Source organism: Leptonychotes weddellii, chromosome 8, assembly GCF_054177405.1.
Source record: "Leptonychotes weddellii isolate Sample4059 chromosome 8, ASM5417740v2, whole genome shotgun sequence".
NCBI classification, from domain to species: Eukaryota; Metazoa; Chordata; class Mammalia; order Carnivora; family Phocidae; genus Leptonychotes; species Leptonychotes weddellii.
This window is the reverse complement of record NC_138376.1, coordinates 99,302,616-99,328,857: the sequence shown is the minus strand read 5'-3', so window position 1 is coordinate 99,328,857 and position 26,242 is coordinate 99,302,616. Positions and strand designations below refer to the sequence as shown.

General features: G+C 37.0%; 1 protein-coding gene across 1 annotated transcript in view; it reads right to left on the bottom strand.

Moving 5' to 3' along the window:
- Positions 1–26,242, bottom strand: part of LAMA2 (laminin subunit alpha 2) — a 576,425-nt gene that overhangs the window by 99,567 nt on the left and 450,616 nt on the right. The window contains exons 36-40 of the mRNA XM_081828983.1: positions 24,163–24,325; positions 22,929–23,139; positions 16,432–16,548; positions 15,573–15,736; positions 14,155–14,293 (exon numbers count right to left, since the gene is read on the bottom strand). Coding sequence (XP_081685109.1) covers positions 14,155–14,293; positions 15,573–15,736; positions 16,432–16,548; positions 22,929–23,139; positions 24,163–24,325 — 794 coding nt within the window. The remainder of the gene's footprint in view (positions 1–14,154; positions 14,294–15,572; positions 15,737–16,431; positions 16,549–22,928; positions 23,140–24,162; positions 24,326–26,242) is intronic.

Here is a 26,242-nt window from a genome sequence, read left to right as displayed (position 1 = left end):
TTTTTTTAACAAAGAAAATGGTTCCAATAATATGCAGGGATACATGTAAGGGCTGGTGATTCGCTGTAATGTGTTTGTATGAGGTGTTTATCAGAAGAAATTTATATTCAGGTATGTTAGAGTGTTGTTAAAAATCAGGGAGAAATTTCTTTAGTAAAATAAATTCTCAGAAGAAATGGTGGAATCTGATCCTATGTACATTGTAAAAGATACAATTTTTGTTTCTTTTTTTTTTAAGATTTTATTTATTTATTTGACAGAGAGAGATACAGCGAGAGAGGGAACACAAGCAGGGGGAGTGGGAGAGGGAGAAGCAGGCTTCCCACCGAGCAGGGAGCCCGATGCGGGGCTCGATCCCAGGACTCTGGGATCATGACCTGAGCCGAAGGCAGACGCTTAAGGACGGAGCTACCCAGGTGCCCCAAAGATACAATTTTTGAGAATACTGAAAAAAAAGTGCATGTGATGTTAATTAGATACATTTACGTATTAAGCTACAAAACAGTTCTGTATTTGCAAAAAAAGCTGTTTGCACAGGAAAAGGTATGTGCAGATAAACAACATTATAAAAGTGATCATTTGTGTTTGGTGGGCTTATGCACATTGCATATTTTCTCCTTTTGCTTGTATTTTCCACTTTTCTATAACAGGTAAGAACTGCTTTTGTAACAATTAAAAAAGATCGTAATTTTAAAATAAGGAAATCACTATTCATTGATTTTAAAGGTGTTTTAATATGACCTATATTTTAAAAATACTACAGGATATTAAAATGAAATAATAAATAAAGAGTGAGGAACAAACAACCCAGGGAGATGGCTGTGGTCAGAAATCTGTTGAAAGGCTGTAGGTCCTGGCCTCGGACACTACGCCCTAAGATGGGAGAGAGATTAGATGAATCTCTGCAGAAGACTGAAAGCCAGTGAGCATACAGAGGAGACTTGCATGAAATAGGAATCCTCAAAACTGCAAGTTTAGAATTTGTGACTGGGCACTTTCAGCTTGATGAGAACACCGAGAAGGACAATCAAGAGAGGATTTAAAAATATATGACTAAGTGAGAACAGATTTTCACCAACAGCCTGACGGCCACTGCCCCGGCACCTATGGGTGCCACTAGCTTCTTGCAATGAGGCACGAACTGAACAAGCTGATGGGGGCAGAATGAGCAGATACTGTAAGAAATCTGGATTTGGAGTCAAGGCAATAAGCATCTATGGAGTTGGAGAACATTCTCAGAGGACCTAATATTTTTTTTTCCAGTTGATGTTCAAAGTCCAATCCAGCATGGCCATTTCACCTCTTGATTATTGCACTTATAGGTGGAAATCCTAAATAACAAGTCTGAGAGCACAACCACCTTGAATGAAATTAGTTCTCACTTATGTTGCATTATAGCATCACCCCAAAGAGTTGCCATGTTTCGGACTGATGATACAAACAAACCCCTTGGTTTTTAACATTTTTATGCCCTGAATTTTTAAATATGTCTAATGCTGGGTCATAAAACAGAAGTTTGCTTTTTTGTTTCCAATCTAGTTTTTAAAATTATTGACTCCAATGAGCATATCATATACAGGGAAAATCACTAAAATCAGAGTGGCTTAATGAATACTACTTTTACGTAGAGATTCAATATTTTTCTAGGTGACTTCGATTCTCACTGACTTTTTCCATATTTGCTATTGTGTGAATCACTCAGTTGTTAGACAAGTTGCTGAGCTGCTGATGGAGAAAAAATGCTCACCAATCTTATCAGCAGATTCAATTGTCATATCAATTACAGGTTATGCCATTTTCCCATTAATACTACATGGGTACAAAATTTAAATTTCAATGATTGTAGGTATATTTTTTAAAAGATTTTACTTATTTATTTGACAGAGAGATAGAGCCAGAGAGCACAAGCAGGGGGAATGGCAGAGGGAGAGGGAGAAGCAGGCCCCCTGCTGAGCAGGGAGCCCAACGTGGGGCTTGATCCCAGAACCCCGGGATCATGACCTGAGCTCCCGGAACCCCGGGATCATGATCTGAGCCAAAGGCAGACGCTTAACCTACTGAGCCACCCAGGCACCCCCAATGATTGTAGGTATTAATAAGAAGTCAAAATGACTGTGTGAATGACTTCTAAGCAGTGGTTGACAGAATAAAATACAAGGTATATATGATTTAAAGGGTACAACTTGACTAACACCATATTTTATTGAGCCTTTTGAATGCAGTATGTACTCTGCTAATATTTGCACAGTCCTTTATGTAGGAAATAAAAACTCAAAAATGACCTTGCAAGTATTCTTTATGTATTTTGGTTCATCCAATTACACAAAGCAAATACTAAATAAGACAGACTGAAGAGAAGATATGACCATATTTCTAAACAAACACTCATTAGAAATGCCTTAATGTTTAATCATACTATTGCAAGATTCACAGTGTTTACCCTTATGATTTATATACCAATAGCCATGATGTCAAAGAATCTTGCTACTACTATAAGGACTCAAAAATTAATAAATAAGAAGAAATTATTAGGAATAATATTAATAATATTAAAGGACAGAATAATAGGAAAGAAAGGAAAACGTATAACAAAGAATAAATTAGGTAAAAGTTAAAATGTATTATTTTTATTAGCATGACAAATGAAAACATCTATGATTATTGCTGGTTTGAGGACAGGTTAGAATTCTAATTATCTCTGATTACCCTGTATGTTGTATCTTGTAATGTTATTTACATGTTAAGTACATTAAGTATATGATCACAATTTTTAAAATCTTAAAGAGAAAATTTAAAATGTGGACATGTGTAGTATCTCATACTTGTCAATAAATAGTTCATGAGCACCTCTTATAAGTACCATAAGTAGGCCAATGAAGAGTAAGAAATGATCTTAAGAGTGTTGGAGATTGAATATTAAATCAGATAAAAGGATCTGGACTTTAAGGACCATATTTACCATAAGAATCAAGTCAAGGGAGGGATCAGAATAGATCGTACAATGCTCTCAATTTGAAGGCAGATCTTCTAATTCCCAAATTCTTTCCTGCTATTTTCTTTCCCCAACTTGATTTAGAAATTCTAGCACACCACTAGAACCTAATTCCCATCCATTAAAAAAAATCCTACATGGGGGCGCCTGGGTGGCTCAGTCATTAAGCGTCTGCCTTCGGCTCAGGTCATGATCCCAGGGTCCTGGGATCGAGCCCCGCATCGGGCTCCCTGCTCAGCAGGGAGCCTGCTTCTCCCTCTCCCACTCCCCCTGCTTGTGTTCCCTCTCTCACTGTGTCTCTCTCTGTCAAATAAATAAAATCTTTAAAAAAAAAAAAAAAATCCCACATGACATCTACATTCAAACAGATATTCAGACATTACTTCAAACTAAATAGGGAAAGAAAGTAATTTTATTTTTCCTTTGAAATCGTCTTCTCTCTTCAACTTTCCTATATCTCATGACAATACAAATATCTTGTCAATTCTGAAAATCTGACGCATCCTGGCCATGCTAGATTTCTGACATTAGTGTTTGGAGATGGGAGGTGGCCATCTACATTTGTGATCGGCTACTGTGTATCAGGTGTTACCTATATGAAAATCATGGCATCCTGGGTGAGAAATGGTTAAAGAGCAAAATATTCAAAATCCACGTTTCTGTCCACTAAAGGGTCTATTATCAGCCTACATTTTAATTCTGGGAGCATTGTTTTCTGGAAAAAAGCAAGTAGGAAGGAAACAAAACATCACAGTCACCAAGCAGTGAAATAGCATGCGAGCTCACTGTGCACAGCAGAGGGCAAGCAGAGAAACTCAGCAGCTTCCAAAGCCCAGGGATCTTGGGACTGTGCCCAAAGGTTTACACAGGGGCACTGGACTGGCCAGCTTACTGCTCACCACACTGTGTGGCCTGGTGTATCTCACCCAGTGGGGATGCCTTTTTCTGACTCCTCCCACCACTGCATGGGTTAGTGGAGACCCTCAAACATACCCTCTCCACGAGGAAATAAAATATAGGAAGAGAGCAAAAGACTCCTCAGAAATATGGATTATTTAATTTAAAATCTGAATTTCTGGGGCACATGGATGGCTCAGTCGGTTAAGTGACTGCCTTCGGCTCAGGTCATGATCCCAGGACCCTGGGATGGAGTCCCACATCGGGCTCCCTGCTCAGCGGGGGGTCTGCTTCTTCTTCTGCCCCTTCCTCCTGCTCGTGTTCTTTCTCTCTCTCTCTCAAATAAATAAATAAAATCTTAAAAAATAAAATAAAATAAAACCTGAATTTTCACTCAATTCTACCTCTGAAACTAAAACCACACTATAGGTGAACTAACTTGAATTTAAATAAAATTTTGAAAAAGAAAAAAAATTTTTTTAAAAATCTGAATTTTGAGCAAAAGACACTGTTTTCACAAAACAGTACCAAGAGACTAAATAAAATGGAGTAAGTGTGCAGGGGAGATGGTGGGAATTAAAAGTATGGTGGTGTAAAGAAAAGGAGGTAAGAGGAAGTGTATGACTTCAGCAGAGGAAATCTTCACTTTAGAAGGATAGACACGCCTCCCTCAGCACATCAACATAGGTCCTTAGATACTTACTCCCCCCCTCAATCCTCTGCAGTCACTGGACCCTCACCTTGCTCAGGAGGGGGTAAGCCAGGAAGGAGGCTCACAGACTTTGAAGGTGGCCAGGCTCAGAAACAACAGGTGAGGTAGAGGATGAGAGTCAGTCATGAGGATAAAAACGGATAATGCCCTGCAAATCCTTTTCTGGAACAGAGTGCCCTTTACCCCTTCACTGGTGGCACAGGGCAATGCAGCCAGACACCAAGTGCCCCCCAGGCTTCCCGCACTGAAAAAAATCAGAGGCGGTCTTTTAAGGAAGTGCTTCCAATTAAGGTTCTGGTTATAGACAAAAATTTAAATTCTATTGATATGACAATATGGAAGTTAGAAGGGTAGAAGTTGGGGGCCGCCTGGGTGGCTCAGTCGTTAAGCGTCTGCCTTTGGCTCAGGTCATGATCCCAGGGTCCTGGGATCGAGCCCCACATCGGCTCCCTGCTCGGCGGGAAGCCTGCTTCTCCCTCTCCCCCCACGCCCCCTGCTTGTGTTCCCTCTCTCGCTGTCTCTCTGTCAAATAAATAAATAAAATCTTTAAAAAAAAAAGGGGGGGGTAGAAGTTGGGAGGAGAAAGGGAACTAAAGGCAGGATGAAGGCACAAAGGTCTGCATTTACAGAGTGGGGAGTCCATCATTGACAGGAACAGGAAATAAAGCTCTGAGCCCCTCCACTTCAGTTTAAAAAGAAAACCATATAGGATCTAAACACCATAACGTACCTACACTGGGAAATGGGTGAGAGGGAGATGTGATGTGATAGGATCTATGTGAACTTCATGTCACATATCACTGCAGTAATTAAATAGATAATTCCCTAAAGTAACGAATCGCATGATAGCATGATAATGATATTATCAAGAGAGACCAAAGGAGAAGAAATAGTTGGAAGACTTAGCAATGATTATCCCTGGGGGTGTGAGTTTAGAGGTGAGAAAAGTTAGGTCAGGGGATTGTTGCTTGAAATTTCCTGCTTCTCTTTTCAATTTAAAAGGAAATAAAATATGCATGCATCATGAATTTTAAAAGAAAGAAAGAAATGTAGGGCCTCTTGTTGGTGTGAAGGATGAGGGATGCTCTTTCATTTCCAGGAGCCTTTAAAAACCATTTTCTTCGTATTTTTCAGGGCAGATCTTCCTGGAGAACTGATTTTCAATTTCCTCTTACTTTCATTTTAGTTAAAACACTTAAATAGGAAATAATTTAAGTATACTGATAAGAAAAGAAATTAATATAGATACCTGTATCCTCATCATCCATATTTGACTAATATTAACTTTTTCTGTATTTGTCTACATCTTTAAAAATATAGATTTGGATTTGGTTTGATAATATTTTATTTAAAGTTTTACATATCTATTTATGATTGACCCATAGTTTTTCTTTTTGATCCTGTCTTGTTCGTACAGTGTTCTGCCATCAAGATTGTATCAGACTCATAAAATAAGCCAGGGAATATTTGTTTTTCTATTCTTTAAAATGTTTTGGATATTGAGTCCTTGAAATTTTGGTAGACATTATTATTCTGTTATGGGTAGATTATTAACAACTGACTCAACTCATTTAATGATGAGACTTCTACTCAGGTTTACTCTTTCTTTTTGAGTACATTTAGATTTATCGTCCACTTCATCAAGCACTCAAATCTCTTTGAAAAAAGTTGCTCATGTACTGGAGTATATCCATATTTATTAAATCTATATTATCTCTATCGTATGTCCCCCTCTCCATTCCTAATCCCATCCATATGTGTCAGCTCTAGTTACTTAAGTCTTGTTTTGCCTGTTTATTGTAAGAATCAGCTTCCTAATATTTCCCTAGGTTGTTAATTTCTGCTTTTATTTTTGTTCCTTTCTTTATATATTATTTTGAACTTCTTGATCAGAAACTTTAGATAACTGGGTTCAGTTCTCACCTTTTCCTAATAACTGCATTTTAAACTTCACTTGCCTTTTTAGTGCCACCGGATGTGATGTGTTGTTTTATTTCCATTTTGTTATGAAATACTTTGTACTCATAACTTCAAACTATATTTTTCTTTGACCCATGAATTACTTTGAAGTGTGATTTTTATTTAAAACATTTCTGGGGAACAATATTGATGAGTAATTTTTTAATTTTATTGCACTGCGCTCAGAGAATACAACTGAGGTGCTATTGGAGTGTTGGGATTTACTTATACTTGCTTTGTGATCTAGTTCATGGCTCTGTCTTTTTTTAAGTTTCATGAGTGCTTTATCTAATGGGACATACAAAATTACCTAATTAATATAGAGTTCTATAAGACCATTAAATCAAGCTCATTTATTGTACTTTTCAAATCTGTATCCTTACATCTCTTTGCTTGACCTATCAATTTTTAAGAGAGAAATGACAAAATCTCCCTTTATTATTATAGTTACGTTGATTTCCTCATTCTCACATTTGCCTTTATTCATTCTTAGGCTTTGCAGTTATGACTTTGTGGGTTCAAAATTTTTTAATCTTCCTGCTAACTTGATCCTTTTATTATATTGTGATATTTTCTTTATCTAACTCTTTTTAAAAAAATATAAAGTCTATTTTGATTATTAATATTAGTACACCAGCTTTCTTCTGGTTAGTGTTACCCTGGTGTATCTCTTTGCGCCTCTTCTTTTTCAGTCCTCTGTACCCTTAGAGTTAGTGGTATTTTGTGTACACCATATATTGATGGCTGTATTTTTTTCAACATTTTTAAACCAATATAAATACTATTGTCATCTAGTAATTTTAATCTGTTTGCATTTATTATGAAGACAACTTGATACTGAGACAGTTAATGTTCATCAAAAATTTGATGTGCTTATATTTCCCAGCCTCTTTTATAATTAGATTGAAGTATGTGACTATTCCTGATCAACAGACCAGATATGGTCCAGGCCAAGGGAGGGAAGAGCATGCATATCTCTTTTGTCTTTCTCTTTCCCTGCCAGGACAACCTCAGAGACACCATGGTATGGTGTAGCTACGAGATGGAGTAGGGTTGCTTGACACACATTGGGTACGATATGAGATAGAAATTTGGATTGTGGTAAGCAACTGATTTTTCAGGGCTTATTTCTTGAGGCAGCTAATCATAATTACTCTGACTGCTGTATTTTGATTTAATTCTATCATATTTCGTGTTTTATATTTACCATTTTTTTTGCTTCTGTTTTTCTATTTTTGGCCTTTTATGGAATTGACTGAAAATTCCACTGTCCATATTTTTTCTCTTCCCTTATTGGGAAAGTATAACTGTTTGTTATGGTTAAATTTATGTGTCAGTTTGGTTAGGCTATGTCTCCAGGTTTTGGTCAAGCAAGTCTATACCTTGCTCTGAAAGTATCTCAGATGTAATTACCATTTAAATCAGTAGAGTTCAAGTAAGGCAGACTACTAACCATAATGTAGGTGAACCTCATCTAATCAGTTGATGGTCTTAGAAGAAAAGACTGAAATCCTCCCCAAAAGAAAGAATTCTGCCTCCAGACTGTCTCTGAACTTGATACATCAACTCTTCCCTGGTTCTCCATCCTGCTGGCTTGTCCTACAGAACTCAGGCTTGACAGCCCCCACAGTGGTGTGAGTCAATTCCTTAAAACAAATTTCAAAAAAATCTCTGCATTCATCCATCCATCCATCCATCCATCCATCCATCCATCCATCCATCCAATTGGTTGCTTCTCTAGAGAACTCTGATTAATATCCCTATTTTTATTCTTCGATAATTATCCTCAATGTTTAAAACATATATTTAACAAAGTTTAAATCTAATCGGTCTTTTTTCACTCTCCTCCCAAAATTTTAAGGACTTTACAAACTTCTAACTCTGACCATCTGTCCATTTTCATGTTGTTGTTCTCTTGTTCTTTTGGCTCAACTTTTTAAAGCAATTACATACATTTAGTAATTATCTTCATTATTATTTTCACTATGCTTACTTAAATTGTATACATTTACTATTTTTCTGTTCACTTTATCTCTTTAATCCCTAATTTCCTTGATTTTGTTGGCTTTCCTTTTGAATTGTATTTTATAGTAGCTCAGTGAGAGTCTGTAATCGGTAAACTCTCAGTTTTTCTCTGAAGATGGCATTATTTTGTCCTCCCCTCTGAATGAGGTATAACAGGATATAGAATTCTGAGTTGAGTGGCATATTGTATCATATAATTATATAACATACCATGAGGATATTAGTGCATTGTCTGACTTCTATTGTGACTTCAATGGGAAGTATGCTAACCAGCAAATCTTATTCCTTTGTAGATACTCTGCATTTTCTCTCTAGATTATTTTAAGATTTTGTTTTCTTTTTCTTTTTTGGTTTCTGTAAGTTTAACAGTGATCTTTCCAGGTGTGGACTTATTTTTATTTATCGTGATGGTTTTCCTTAATTTGGGGAATCATATTCTTCACCAATATTTGAAAATTTTCAGTATCTCTTTGACCATTACTGTTCCCCATTTTCACTCTTTTGACTTTGGAACTCCTCATAGACTTACATTTTTACAATCTGCATTCCTTGCCTCCTAAACTCCTTTTATGTTTTACCATATTTGTTGCATCCTGGACAATGTTTTCAACTCTTTCTAACTCATTCTCTTTTCATCTGTTACTAATATGCTGTTTGGCCCTCCCATTCAATTTTTAATTTTAATTACTATATTTTTCATTTTTAGAAATTTTATTTGCTCCTTTTACAAATTTCCATAGTAAATGGAAATTTAGTCTTCCATCACTCTTTTCCATTCATTCTTTTAACATTTTAATAATTTAAACAATTTTATATTCTCTTTCAGATTTTTCAGTAATCTCAGGATCATGTTAAGTACTTTGCCTGCCTATCCTCACTCCTACTTGATTATTTATAGTGTATCTGAACAGAGTAGTTTTCTGTATCTTCCTAGATGCTCTGGAGGTTTCAGTAGCCAAGACTAGTACCCCTGCCGTTAATTTCACAGCTCGAAAAGTCTTGTACCGTATGAATGGTATAAATTTGGACTTCAATCCATAGGCTTGTGATTTTAGCATCTTATGAGACACATTTTTCACAACGGGGGGCATGAAAAGAAACAAGACTTCCGGGAATGTTCCGGGGCTGGAAGGCATTGAGTGCTCATTAATGAAGACAACTGTTCCAGAGTCTCATGTTTTTGCATACCTTCAATTAGAGACTTCTGTTATAGGTCTAAGGTGATATCTGTGATGTCTTCTCTCCCTGCCTGGTCTTTAAAATCCCAGCCCCTAGATATTATGATGCATATTTAGGTTCCAAATTCATTGAGCCACGAAGGTGCCAGCTTTAGAGTGTGCCTTTCTGTTTTAACTTCCCTCTGTACTTTTAGATTTCCTTTTGTTTCTTCTTTCTAAAATGAAGTATGCATTAAATTTGGGGAGTTATGATTTATTTAGCATGTCTATGAATTTCTAACATCAGGATGGATCTGAATTAACTCAGGCTGCATGTTGTCAGAAATCTCTGGCTTTCCTTTCTAGCGTCCTTGCTTCCTATCAGGGTTTTTTCCCCACTGATCTGCCACGTAAGAGTAAATTTACAAAAATCCAGTTTATTCCTTAGACTCTTGACCCTAAAGCAAGAGAAAACTCCTTTTGAGGTTTCTATGGATTCCCACTCTCCTCATGTTAAAGGAATAAACACTAGAAAATCACTTACAACAGCAGTTCATGTATTTATTAGAATCAAGGCTTTAAACTTACTTAATTTTTAGGTATATTTCCTCCTATAAAAATATATTTTTTAGACTACCCCCTCATCTCTGTAGTTTATCTAAAGCCTACACCTTGCTGATACAGCCCTGTTCTTTACTACCTAACTCTTCTTGTTTCTATGGGAAAAAAAAAAAAAGATGTCACAAATTGCTTTCATTTTATTCTGTATTTTATATTTTTTTCTAGAAATATCTGGAAAAGACCATGTTTTAGACCATAATTTTTAGAATTATGGCTCCTTCAAATGATGGGTAATTGTAGCAAGTAACAGAACTTGAATTTGGAGACTAAAGAGAAAGAACACAATGTACTGGAGTTGAAGCCCAGTATAAATTCTTCTATTTCTAATGCTCATTTAGTGAAGATCAGACTGAACACTGACTCTAATTGAGAAGGGGGAGCCTGGGCTAGAGGGTATTAATGAATATTGCTGGTGTGTGTGTGTGTGGGTGTGTGTGTGAGAGAGAGAGAGAGAGAGAGAGAAGAAAAGTGAGAGGGGAGAGAGAAGGGGGGAGACAGGGAGAAGGAGAGGGGGAGAGAAAGAGAGTGAGTTTGAGACAATGACTCCAGGGTAAACAAGAGGGTACTGAAGAGAGGAAACCTCCCATTGCCAGGGGAGTGAGTGATTCATTTTTTTTTTTTTTTAATGCAAGATACCAAGGGAAGGTGATGACTGCCTAAATTTCCTACATGTTAGTATATAGGACATAGCACATTCCACTGACTTAGAGAAAGGGAGGGAGGAAGGAAAGGAAGGGAGATGACATTGCAGAATGGGTGAGACTGTGTGATTATTACTATGTGATGATTCTTTATGATCTTAGTGATCCAGAACTATGGAATTCACTCTACATAACCCTTCTTTTCATTGTTGTTGCTGTTTGTTATTGGAAGGCACCAGATTCAAGTGCACAGCATCTAAGACCATTCGAGTGGAAAGCTCAGAGGCCTCATATCCCGGGGCCACTGAAGTCTGTTGCCTCTGGTGGTGATTCCAAGCATCCAGCAGCATATGAAATCTATTTGTCCACCTACTTTTAAAACCTGATCTGGCTGATAACATAGGTTTTTATGTTCACCTATCTGGAAATTTTTTTAAAGTTTTAATTTTCAGTTGTTTTAGCATCAGAGGACTTTTTATAGACCCAAAGGAATTAAGATTAGAACAAAATAACTGGATCTTCCTATTCTCTTTTCTAAAGTGACACATTTTCCCTCTCCTTTCCTTGCACCCACCAATCAGAGGTACAAATGAGATGTTATCTTGGAGATTGTGTGTTGGAAAACAAATGCTTTATAGTATTTATCCCACCTGACACTAACAGAAAAATAGTGTTTGTTTCTTCATAATATCTACACTTCCAAAATACTTTATGTCAATATTTAAATAAATGATGCATGCAAGACACGTAGCTGTTACTCTTTACATAGGAATGCTGCACTACAGTCTTTAATTGTACAAAACCTCCACCTGCTTATTATTTAGTTAAATGATCAACTTTTTCTCACTCATATTTTCTTTTCAATGACCTTCTTGATTATGTGTGTGTTTATAAATAGGTAGACTTAAGCAGATTTTTTTAAAAGTGAAGTTGCTTTAAAAATGCTGTCAATTATGCTTTGAGGTTATTTCTACCATTCATTTGTTTCTGTCCTTATGTCATTTTCAATGCTTTTTTTTTTCTTCTCACATTAATTCACATCCATTTTCTTCACAGTAGTAATTGGTTGTTTTATTGCTTGTCTAACAGGCCTTTTCTCTCCTCATGTAAATTCCTGTTTTGTTTCTTTGTGCTTTTTGATTCACTGAAAACATTTTTCCTTCTTTTTAGGGAGAAACTCAAACGAGTAAAGGACTCTTCCATATTTTTATCCTTGAATTCTTTCACACATAAATAATAAACTTAGTCTCACTCTTTTGTGTTTATCCAGCAATAATACCAGATCTTACATATACAGAATGCTAGCCCTAGCTATGTAATTGCTCAACCTAATGACTGGCGAATATATTTATTTTCTAGTAAAACAGAACTATATTATCATGACATTAAAATTAAAAATTTATTTCTTCTGTTCAAGAAAGAAACTTTCTGTTCAGTCCAATAAGTTTTCTGGGACAAATCAGTCTTCTGTGAGTTTGCGGATAGCCATTTAATCAATAAGGGATTCTCTTTAGCATTTATTTTGTACTTTTTCAGACATTTATTTTTTTTTATATGGGATATGGAAAAAGAGAAGGAATGATGATAACAAGAGGACATGTTGCAATGCATTATAGTTCATCTCAGCTCTATGTTTGAGGCTGGCTAGATTGTCATGTAAAAGCATCAGTGTTAAGGAAAGAGAACATTTTGTGCCTGCATAAAAATTACAGTCTTCTACATATAAAGTGATAGTATTAAATTTGGGTGAAATTAAACAGCTCTTTAATATAAAAATGTTAGAAGTTTATGAAGATGAAGCAAGGACAATAGTGAGATTTTGACAAATGATTATAGATAGACTTGAAAGATATTAGTTAGAATGACATTCATTCATTCATTCCTTCATGAGTGCCTACTATTTGCCGGGCACGGTGCTAGACGCTAAAATGGTCCTACAATAAAGCATAGGTCAGATGAAAATGGTGAACTTGGAAATTTGGGTCTTTAAAATAGATTATGAGAAGATAGATAAATAGTTTAGATTTGAAAAATAAGTTCCTTTTGAAAAGATAACTGGGCATAGGGAAGTTTCTGCAATGACTGTATCACAATTTTGAATAAGAAATAAAGAGAGCATATGGTATTAGAGCTTATCCCAGAGGAACCAAAACAGTAGTAACTGCTGATGGAATATGATGTTTTCATTACGACCACGAGATAAACCTTGTAAGAGTGTGGTAAATATCTTTATTATCCCTGAGGTCCAAAAAACCTTTTGTGTCCAATACCAAAGCAAAGAAAATATTGATCTGTTTCTTTTACACTAATTATTTATGTGTATCATTCACAATCAAAGGTCCAATCTAGTTTTTTTTCCTGAAATTCTGATGCGAAGACCAAAGGAGTTCAGAACATTTAGTTCAGAACATTTTAACTCAGCATGTGCTTCCTATGAAATATTTTTTAGCTTAAAATAGTATTATGAAGGTGTACCACATGACTTATTTTCAAAATGTTGCTCTACATGTGAAGAATGAAGATTTGTCAGTACTGAAGATACTCAGATAATGTGCTATACTTGGAGACCCCAAATTCCGCAATATTTCCAAATGTATTTGGAACAATGACAACAGCCCAAGATTCCTTTGAAGGTACAGGTTTCAATTGATAAAATTGATACAGGATTCAATAGTATAAATAGTTTAGAAGCATATGATCTCATGTGTTTTGTAAAATGTATACTTTCTAGTCAAGCTTCACATATAACCAATTTGTGGGTGAGTATAAGCAGCGGTGTTAATTTTCAGGCCACTTTCTTATTGATGATATTTGGAGCAATAGCAATAAATTTCCCTGTCCAGAGTCTTATGTTTGACTGTCATTCTTCTGTGAGTTGGTGGCAAAAACCTGCTTGGCATCTGCAATAATTTCAAGACCCTCATCAGTAGTGGGAAGTAGTGAGAGACTGAGAAAAGAGTTCTATTATTACAGCACACTGAAAGTTTATTTTGGATACAATTTAAAAGGAGCCTTTGAAAATAATTCAAAATAAATATTCTAGTTTACTGGGATTTTTCTGAGCTCATTTAAATTCGAGAAATTCCATTTAGGTACTTTTTCCAAAAGACTGACCTGCATTCTTAGTACATAACACTATTCAGTTCTTACCAGTTTTGTAGCTTCGTGCGCAAGACCTTTAGCTTCTTGGGCAATTTCCTCAGCTTCATCAATAGAGTCCTTAATATGGCTGTAAGCATTGAAGGCTGCAGTGGCATTGAAGGAGATGTTTTTGGCCTCATCAAGGATTCTGTTGGGATTACCCCCCAAAAAGAACATCAGAGCAGTTGGTACTCAAATGAAGAACATTCTACTTATAACAAATATGGCTTCCAAATGATCACAGCCAAGATCATTATGATTCCAAGTCATAATGAGGTATCTACTTATTGTATTATAGTTTTCAATTTAAACTCATATTCCTAAATAATTCAGCTGTGAAATACTACCAACACATTTTTAAACACCCGCAGTATCCTTCAAAAATTTCTGCAACCACGTGCACCATGCAACTATGAGCAGGGAGATGATCCTTTAGGGCATTTGTAAAGCTTGCTATATGTTTCAGAGCACATGTACCATATTACTGGAATGAATTTCACAAATCTCTTTAGGGGAGGTGTACTGCCCAGATGAGAACAAATGAATCTCAGAAGGTTAAATAGCTTGTCTCAGGTTACATGACCAACACATCCCTAATTAAGGACCTGGAGCCTGCATCTGTGGACTTCTAGCTTACCTGCTAAATGGGCAAAAGTTTACTATAAAATGAATTGTGCATGAATTGTGGCCAGGGTCTTCAAACATTAATAGTTTCCTTTGTATCAATGATATCAAGTCCTGGAATAGAACCTTACACATGTTATATATTAAATAACAGATCTGAGGCAATTGTTCTTGGGGCTTATAGGACTGATATTTATTATGACAATCCCAAAATTGTAGGGGAAGCATACCAGTTAGACCTAGAAGGCTATTTATAGGTCAAACACACTTTGCCACTTGACCTTGCTCCTCTGACCCACGTAAGAGTCCCAGCTATAGTAAGCTGTTATTTCACAGGGGAATATGTAGGGTCTCCCTGGAGTTTGAAAGAGAAGAAACAGACTTAATGCCTATGTATTTGGCATTGTCAAAAGCCAATAAATAGTTTTGATTTCATTAAAAATATAAAACTAGAATTTGAAGCAGGATGTGTGTTTATCCATTATTATTTAAAATGCTAATAAAGCAACCGCTGTGCTCTCTAATAAAGAACAGAAAATATTTTTTCTCAGTATAGCCTAGGGCTATGTTCACTCCCCACCAAGCCGTATTTGAATCCACTTTGAACTCAGACTTTTGATGCTGCTTCAGTGGAGCTTTGCCCAGACCCTCCTAATTAGGCTCTTCCACAGAAAGGCCATGTAGCTCGTATGTTCCTAATTAGAGAAATCAAGATTTGAAAGAGATTCTCTACCATTTCTGCTAGTCACAACTTTTGGACAAGTGTCAAGATACATGGACATTTCCAACAACAAATGACATACCCATCAAGGACAGCAGATGAGTCATTCAACTGAGCCGCATGGCTCTCAGCCTGGGACACCTTCTCAGCAAGGTTCCTGTCCTTTATTTCCTGGGCAAGGTCATCGATTTTATCTTCAAGCTCTTCAGACATGGGTGGCAATTTAGTTTGAATGTCTTCAACATACTGATATATAAGAAGAGAGGGCATTTTAAGTAAGTGGATCCAAGCTTCCTCTCAGTTACTAATTTCTCTAGGAGATATAATTACACACTTTTTTTAATGAAACTTCAATTTTACTAATATAGCAAGAAGAGAATACAGAATAAAAGCTGTTATTTAATGAGAGAGATTAGGAAATATATGGAGCCAATTTACACCAAGAAGAACTGTCTTTTTCTAAGAAAATGCTTCTTCATAGGTATACATGCATAAATGATAGTCATTAGGATTTTTTAGAGTATATGTGTTTCTCTTGCCATATAGTACAGCATCTACTGCATTATGCACTACATTGAAAGTCTGCTTATAGGTTTACATTTCTCTTTTAACCAATTTTATATAAATATTGAAGCAGATTTTAAGAGCTATCCTGGAAACAAGAAATGCCCTTCATCACTGTGGAGAAAAATACAGGTTTATAGGAGTGTTGTGAGTATTCTCACACAGGCACTCGTGTCTGTTGGGAGAACAATGTGAAGTTTTAACTGTTGCCAAGAGCTAGGCACGGTCACAATGGAATCAAGCAGAAACGATCTGACACCCACAAGAAAAAAAAATTAGTATTTGCTTATGTTACTGAGATTTCTCACTGCTTCCCACTTATGAAATCCTATGCCATTGTTATTTTCCTTTAACTTTGGCTTTTATGAAATACTCACATCTATGACTGAGTTGATTTCGCCTGCAAGACGGTTGGCTTCCTCAAGTATGTCCTTGCCTTCTTTTAAAGTGTTCTCAGTTTGTTGTTTGTCACGTTCAATAGCCTCCTTCTTTTTCTGTAGTACAGTATGAATAGAACATCAAAACCCTATCCAACCCGATATTCCTTCCTGACTTCCTTGAGCTGACTGAACACAGGCTTTGCAAACAAGGCACATCGCATTGACGATGAGGCTGGATGGGAATGACATCAACTACCTGGCCGCTCCTTCAAGAGTTATTTTATTTAAATGTCTATCTAGGTGCTTTCCTCCTCCCAATGTGAGAAAGTCATCCAAGAGAAGAAAAGTTATGTGATGTTAGCTGAGGAATTAAGAACTATTTTTGAAGCAAGATGGACACCCATTTTAAACTCAAGTGTAAGTGCTGAATATATATTCCTGAGCATGTGGTAGCAGCCTGAATTACATTGGAACTAGACATTACATTCCAGAATCGAAGTCCAAATGAGTATTTTGTGAGCATAAACATAAGCAGATTTAGTCTAGGGGAGTTCTGTAAAAATTGGAAGAAGTGAGATTTTTAAGGGAACTTAGGGGAAGTGCTTTTCAAAAAAAGAGAAACGAACACATGGAAGAATAAACTTAATGGATTGTTCCATAAAAAGAGAGCAAGCTCTAATTTTTCCTTGATGCTGAGAGCTTGTCTCAAAACTACATGGAACTCATTCCTAGCCTAGAAGAGTAAAATCGACGAGAGAGAAATATTGTTATTTTTCTATTTGGAATGTACCTTTGCCTCTTTTTTTTTTTCTCCTTGATATAGCTCACTCATTCTCCCAATCGCTTGTGGATTTAAAGGCATCCATTTTAAACCTCTGCCATTTATGTTTTTATATAGATAACAATGTTAGTTTTATATTCATTTATACCTCAAGATGTGCCAGGTAGCTTATGGGCTTTTCTCATTAAGTTCTACACTAACTCGACAGGTCCTGTGTTTATCACCTTTTCAAAGAATAGGAAAATGGGGTGCCTGGGTGGCTCAGATGGTTAAGCGTCTGCCTTCGGCTCAGGTCATGATCCTGGAGTCCCGGGATCGAGTCCCGCATCGGGCTCCCTGCTCGGCGGGGAGTCTGCTTCTCCTCCCTCTGACCCTCCTCCCTCTCCTGCTCTCTGTCTCTCGTTCTCTCTCTCTCAAATAAATAAATAAAATCTTTAAAAACAAAAACAAAAAAAGAATAGGAAAATGAACAAATGATCTGCTCAAGGTCACACTAACTATGCAGTAGAGGTTTGGACCCTGGTCTACCTAATGATAAAACCTGGGTCTTGAGCAATGAAAGCACTGTCTCTCCTACTATGGAAATCACTTGCCTTATTTGTGCTGGAAGGCACTAATCTCATACCCTTCTTTCCCTGTCTCTTCACCAACCTCCTCAATGGGCTAATATACATACAAAGTAATAATGTTCAGTGATATTGCATGGTGTATTCGGTATGTTATGCTTCTTCAGTTATGTACGGTTCAACAGGCTGTGCATTTGTGTATGGTCCCTATACTCTACATGCATCTTACAATGAATTGGTGTCACTGATTTTCATTAAACAGTGCTTTTAGCAACTGTCAGAAATGTAGATTCTGAGTTGGTAGATCTCACTACCTTTTCAACTCAGAATCTACATTTTAACAAGAACCCCAGGTGATATATGCAGTAAAATTGGAGAAGAACTGGCTTAGAACACTGCCTAGCACACAGTAAACACAATGTAATTGCTAACTATTATAATTATTTTATTCTTCATCTTAGCACTCATTTATCTGAATTCTATTCTATAGGGTAGCCACAAACTATAGAAACTTGGATAATGTTATTTTATTTTTTCTATAGATTGAACTGTCTTGATTGCTTCTTCTGACAGTTGCTAAAAGCACTGTTACTTAATATCACTGAACATATCACTTAGTATGTATATTAGTCCATGCTCCAGACTTTATGTCCATATTATGTACTTACTTATTGGTCTAGTGACCATCTCCCTCACTTTAATATAAATGCCAGAAAGACAGTCTATATGTATCACTGTACCTTCAGGACCTAGAACAGTTTCCTCCATAAACATTTTTGAATGAATAAATGAAATTAGAGTCCATTCCTGGGTGACACTTGGATCATTCAGCTAGTCCCATCACTGGCTAATTCAGGGCAAGTTTTGTTATGTCAGTCTTATTCATGGACAACACAGGTAGGGGAGTCCTGGTGTTGTGATTACAAGTCACATCTTATCTTCCAAGGCTTTGACATTCTTTTCCAGAACTACCAATTAGTCCCTAGCTTTTATGTGAACTGATTTAAAGTCATGCCATACTCAGACATTTGATAATCTTTTCAATTTGGCTTGTTTATATTCATGAATCAAGCTAATTTAAAATGCTGTACCAATCAGAGGGAGAGAATATTTCCACATGGATGTTAGGTAAAGAGCTATATCCATTCTGATTTCAATTAAGTAGTGAATGAGAATTGTCCTAAAAGTTCTGAGTCACTTTAGGGAACCAATTGTTATGCAAAGGTCAAAATGTGTTCTTTATCATACTAAAGCAGAAATGATAAGCCAGAATTTAGGGAGATTTTAGAGGTGGCTAATTTTCAAATTAGACACTAATGGAATCTAGCTTTGAGACAAGGAAAGATGACTATTTGGAGCTCCCAAATATTAATGAAAGTATTGATGTAACATTTATTTGTTTTTGCTTTATGGTACTTTATTCACTGGAAAAAAATTCGGTTCTATCTTTGCACCAGACACTGTTCTTGGCCCTGAGGATACAGTGGGCAGGAAAGACATGTACCTTGTGGCCTGTCTGGAGGAGGGAGTAAATGAATGAATAAATTAATATGATAATATTTTTAAAGTAATTCTGAGTGCCACAAAAGTAAAGAGAGGATAGAGAATGATGTAGGATAAAAAATACCTAAGGTAGGAAGCTTCAAGTGTTCAAGGAACAACAAGGGGGCCCATGGATAAAGGGAATTCTCCCAAAGTATGCCATAAGCCTAACTATTAAGTGATTCCACTTGAAGACCAAAGTTAATTATATTTCTACTTTTAGCTTCTAATCAGATCTTAATTCATTCCAGAGCTCTCTAAGTTTAAAACCTTTTTGGGCGGGGTGGAAGGATTAAGAACCCAAAGAAGCTTATTTTCCTGCCTGTCTAGCAACTAACTACTTTCTTTGAATCCTTCCTTTTGCATCCTTCTAATGGTCGATTTGGGGACTGACTCTTCAGTATATGTTTCCTCGCATAACTGAATGGCTCACATTCTTGGGGTCCACCAGGCACACAGTCCCCTCTGCCTTCTCTGCCCAGTCCCCTCTGGGCTTCTCTGGAAGTGCACTCGAAGCCCATGCCCCTCCAGAAGGCTGCATTCAAAGGCTTCTATGATCTAGCTCCAAATGCTATTTCCAGAGCCATCTTCTGCTACACACTTCCGGAGCTGGGCAATGAATTTTATGGCTCTCTTTGACATTTTGTAAGATCACCTTGCCCTTCTGGAACTCTGCGTTTGGGCTCATGTGACTCCATCATCTCTCTCAGTCTCTGCTATGATGCCATCATTTTTGTGACTCTTTTGCGGATGCTCCTAGCCCATATTAATCACAGTATTATGTACTGTGAAAGGTTAAACTGCCTCAATTGTAAGGTCTATGAGGCCAGGAATCATTCCTAGTCAATCTCAAACACCCTGGTTACCAACAGCCCCTTGCTATGATTGGTATCTGACAGGCATTTAATATTACCACTGCCTACTTTCCTAACCTTATACCACACTGTTTCCTAACACAAAACTAATTCTCCAGTTTATATAAACCACTCACAAATTTTCCAAAATGTAACTTTAATCCATGACTTCAATATTTCAATTGTTAATGATAGTTTCCAGGATAGGACCCAAATTCTTCACTTGATCTCAGAATGCACTTGGTCTTTCATTACTCAAGTTCTGGAGCTCGCCTGTCTTCCTTGGCTCTCTATCTGCTATTCGTTCCCATGCAGTCTTCATTCCAGTCCTATCAAACCACTGAATTTTCCCCCAGATTTCTTATGTTTTCTTTTTTCCCCTCCATGTCTTGGCATATAGTTTTCCCTATTTCTGGGATATTCTTCCTTTTCTACTTTGACTAACTAGTGCCTTTTGTTCAAGACTCAGCACATTTATCATGTCCTCTGTGAAGCCCTCCTTAACCCATGGGTGATTTCGATGCCCTTCCTTTGCTTAGCTCCATGATAATTACTGCAGTGCATATAGAGTGACTTACTTATGTGCACCTCTCACTAAATACAAGTCACCTGAAGTCATCAGAGATGGTGTTTTATTCTTTATATCACTGGTTCTCAAACTTAAGGCTATATCCGAATCACTGGAGGGATTTTTAAAACACAAGTTGCTGGGCTCCACTCCCAGTTTCTGAGTTGATAGGTTTGGGATGGGGCTCAAGAATTTGCATTTTTAAGTTTCTAGTTGATATTCATGTTGCTGTTCTAAGGACCACACCATAAGGACCAGTCTTGGATATAATCAATTTTTGTGTTTGGCACATTTCTTGAACTTAGTAGGGGCTTAATAAGTGTTTTTAATAAAAAAAAAAAATGCTTATCTCCTTAAAATCAACAAATAACATTTGAGCTGGGTCTTAATTATAGCACCTTCTTTGTGAACACAGGCACAATGCAGTTATCTATTTAAAATACACTGTATCCATTTGATTGAATAATCTGTATCAGTTATTCTCAAACCAGTAGGCACATTGGATTAACCTAGGGAGAGTTTTAGAATATGAACCCTAGGCTACAGCCCAAACTAACCAACTGACACTCTGGGTAGGAGCTCAGGGAACCCATCTTTGAACAAACTGTTCAGGTGATTCTCAGTTAGCTGGTCTAGCAGGAACCGTGGTAAGCAACCTAATCAGCCCTGGCAATCTTAAGTAAGCTGTGCCTTACTGGTGTTAATTTAGTCAGTTTATCTATTTACTCCAGTAAGTTTTTAACAAGTCTTTGGTTAAGCATGACACATAAAATGAAAATACAGAAAGGACCACTTAGAAATGCAATACTGACTTCGTAAGCTCTAGGCATCTCCAGGGGCGCCCAAGAATGATGGCTCCTGGTTTTAAATATCACTAAAAGGAAGGAGTAGCTGCAAGGACCATTTACTGCGCCACTATAACTCTTCTTGAAATACTTCCCAAATGCTTATTATGCTTTCCACACAGGTAATTTTAATTTCTTAAACTGTTGCCATAAAATGGAGAGGTGCGCATCTGGGTAAGTCACACCACTGGTGTGTCACCGAGCAGGATGAATCATGCTGGCACTGGGGAGAAGGTATCCCAGCATCCTGCCTCTCAAGATGGTAGTTTTCTTTAATATTTCCAGCATGTCAGTAGACTCCAAATTGGTTAAGATTAGATACTGCAGTTAAGAAAAAAAATGAACCTCCTCAATCTTCCTTTAGAATGACAAAGATAAATCCCAGGAGAGGGACTCGAAAAAAACACTTAAAAAATTCACTCATTGGGGCTCCTGGGTGGTTCAGTCGGTTGAGCATCTGCCTTCAGCTCAGGGTCCTGGGATGGGGTCCTACATCGGGCTCCCGGCTCAGCATCATATGTGCTGAATTTACTCTTGGGAAAAGTGCTCAATTTGCCATGTCAAGTATTAAGGAAAGAAAGGAAGGAAGGGAGGAAGGAAGGAAGAGAAAGGAAGGGATGGAGGGAGGGAGGAAGAGAAGGAAGAATCTATTTTAGTTCTAGCCTCATCAGCTGTCTAAAAAAGGCAGAAGCTGCCCATCATTTCTTGAGGAGAGAATTATCTCTTGTCTGTGAGGAAAAAATTACTCAGACGTGATCTGTTCATGTTAGTCCCTTTTAAAATTTCATTTGCATAGAACACATTGCAAAGAAAAAGAAAACCAAAATCTTCCCAAGCACTGGACTCTCAATGTGCCAGATTCCATTAGGAAATACTTGGTACTTGTGTGACCTATGGCAGCTAGATGTCTAAACAATGGTGTATGGGTTACAAAATCATATGATGTCAGTACTCGGAGATACCCTGGATGTGCTCTAGTATAATGCATTCATTGCGTAGTTTGAAGACTGAGGCTTAGAGACTTGAGTTGCCTTGCCCAAGATGTATTTCTAGAAAGTGCCACAGTTGCCATTAAGATCAAGGTCCCATTTGTATCAACCATCCTCAGAATCTTCAATATTTTGTTATTTAAATTTTATTTGATTCTATAGCAATGGTCATTGGCTTTTTTTTTTTTTTTTTTTAAAGGATCATTTCCTGTTCTGCTTTTTAGAAGTCTCCTTTCAGAGTTGTTCTTGATTTGGGTAAATGTGCAGCAACTTGACTTATCCAGCCATGTTCAACCCCCAACCCTCTGCCCTATCCCTACAGATTCAGACGAGAATCCCTAAGACTCACCTCCAAAGCAGTCATGTTTTTCTGGTTTGCTGCAGATAAGCGATTAGCCTCTCTGATTTTCTCCATGGCTTCTCTCAACAGGTCCCAAGCATCATCAACTTTGTCTTTGTAGTCTGCCAATATTGCCTGGAGACCCTTCTCCAGTTCCTCGTTTTTCCCTCGGGACTCTCCAAATAACTTCTTCACCTTCTTCAGAAGGCCTTCTGCAGCTCTGCAAGCACCCCAGCCCAATTACAGACAATAAGCCCTTGTCACTGCCTCACAGTTTATTGGTATTAAACTGTGTTACAAAGAGATGCTAGCATTCAAAGAATGGAAAAATAAGACAGTATTTAAAGCAGATTGACTATGTACTAAATCAAGATGAAAACAGAAAAGTGGCAAGGCCATTTATAATTAATATACTAAAGTATAAAAAACCCCACACATTTAAAATGTATTAGTAATATAGCATCTTCAATTGGAGTCATGTTATTCTCATAATCTGACTGATGAAATAAATTTTATGATTCACTTCACATACCAAAAAAAAACAACCCCTAATTCACCACGGTGATACATTTTCTCTGTTACTTTGAAATATATGGTATGAACATTGATATATTCGGTTTTAGTATACATACTAAATGAACAGTATATATATATATATATATATATATATATATATATAATTTAAGTATTAATAACACCATCACTTTGAAGTTAGCTGACTATAAATGTAAACATGTATTTTTTTTATTGAATGTATGGTCACAGAGTTCATTTGCATTAGTAAAATCACGATTGCTATTCCCAACCTCAAATTTTCAGCCCTAATTGCAAAGTCTTAGGTATTTATTATTTGATGACTCCTCTTTTCAGCATTTCCTAAAATGACCAAATGCACAGAATGGACTGCTAAATTCGTAACTTTATTTATTCAGAGATATTTTCATTAACAGCAACAAAAAACTATTGATGGTTTAGAAGTCCCTCATACAGGCAATTAATAAAGCAAGTCCATTAGCCTAATTATGGGAGGGACAGCTCCAGAAAAGATCATTTATTTAATTATTTAAATATAGGCAAAAACATGCTTTTAATCCATTTTCAAGCAAGAGAAATCATAACTAAATGAAAAATAAATAACAGAGCATCTTCTACTCCTAAGCATGATGAACATTTTAGAAAACTGAAAGCAATCATTTGGAAAGCTCAGTGTATCAAATGAAAAAATAATAAAGCATCTACTCACACTAACTCATCTTCAGCAACCTCCTTTTGTTTATCTAGATTTTTCCTCCTCAGTTCTGCCATCATCTGATCAATCTCTTTCTGAAGCCCTTGCAAATTTCTCTCAAAGGCCTTGTCTTGAGTTCCTAGAGTTTCATTTAGTCTTACAGCTTTTTCATTTACAGCTGCAGGGGGTAAGACAAATTTTGTAAATTAGTAAACAAAAGTGCCACATGCAAAAATGGCACCAAGCATCTGCTCTTCCCCATGATCTCCAAATGAAATGTAGTTTGCCATGGGTGTTCCTGCTGGGAACAGAGAGGTAGTTAATAACGATCCATAACAAACAGGGAAAGGTGACATATTTCTCCAATTATATTTCTTTTGGGCGGCACAGTAATTAAAGCATGGTGTTTCTATCTCACAAGGGAAAAAAATGTAAATAAAGAAATGGCCCAAATCTTCTTCAGGTCAGAGGTAAACAATGAGACACGAAGCATAGCCCTCGGAAGATGAAAATATAATACACAATCCTATTCAGTCAAATTTGAAAATACCCGGTACAGAAAAACTCTCAGTGATGAGATCTCTAAAACAAACCTGCCCTTGTTCTTCCACACAGTTCTATGTTCGTTTGTTTAAAGGAATGAGGGAGGAAGCACTGGTCTTGGGATGAGGGTTATAGATTAGGGCTCAAAGCTACCTTCTAGCAATAACATCCATTGTAAGAGTCTGTGTTTATTATGCATTGAATAAAGTTTCAAACTGTGCTCTTTGGAATCTTAGGATTCTCTGGGGTGCTTCAGGTATTCTACAAACGACGTCTATTCTGTTAAGTATCTATTTGATAGGTTAGTGTTCTGGGCAAGATTTCATTTGAAAAAATAATTCTATGTCAAATAAAAGTTTGAAAAACTGGTGAGTTGAAACATTTATGTAGTTCTACCATTAGTTTTAGGCCAACTTCTCCTGAAGTGTGTTTTATGGCACATTAACTCAACAAGTTGAAGGGAGATGTTTTCTCAAACTCTTGTGTGCCAAACCCTTATTTCTGTAATATCACCTGTGAACATCCCTCGAATGAAGCTTGGGGTGGCTAAGAGACATTTTCTACTATTCAGTGCTATATCCTAAGATGTCTTTAGGCAAGGAATCCTGAAAATTCACTTCTATTCTTGGAGAAACTTTTCTGATTAATACTGGTTGGAACTGTCCCAAGGGTGAGAGTTATTCCAAGTTCTTGTAACAGGTGCACACAGGCCAAACAGCTGCCATGAAGGGTGTAAAATGGTGGGTTAGTACCTTGGTTCTGAAATGATTCTTAGGGCCTACCCCAGACCTATTGACCTAAAAATTCTGGAGGTAGGGGACCAGCAATCCATGGTTTAACAAGCCCTCTAGGGGCTTCTGCTGTATGCTAGAGTTTGAAAATCACGGTTTAGCAGAAGGAATTGGGTTTCAATCTTTAATTTTACCCTTTCCAAAATGCATCTTTTGAATTCTCTTTTCATGATTAAGGTAATCGGTTAGAAAGTTGCTGCTGTCAACCCCTTATTCTGACAGCCATAATCTAATCTGCAGAACTATTTGAATCAGCTGTTTTAAAGAAAAAACATGGCCATTCCTAGCCCTGTGGTAGAAATTATTGCTCAGGTGCCATATTCCTAGAAGTTAGTGAGGGTGGCTCTTTCTTGGTCAACTACTCATAGTCATACTTTGACATACACCAAAGAACCTTCTCAAGATCCCACCACTACTGTTGCTAAGTTATCACCTAGGCTGCACTGTGTTTGTTAAGGAACCACAGTGACCCTGGACTGATTAATTGGAAAGCTCCTTGATCCAGCAGACTTTGTGAGAACTATGGCAGAATGCCAATGGTTAAAATATAAGGTTTATACTTAGATTTCAGGAAAGACGGTAGATTTGGCCTTCCCTGTGGTACCTCTCCTTCTTTGGTCTGAGTGCCTATCTGTCTGTATGTTGACTTTAACTAATTGTATTATGTAACTAACCACTGACCTTATTTGCATTCATAAATCCCACTTTTCAACTCGCCAAAGGTGTATGTTTTTCTTTTATTAAGTGAATATATAAATGAG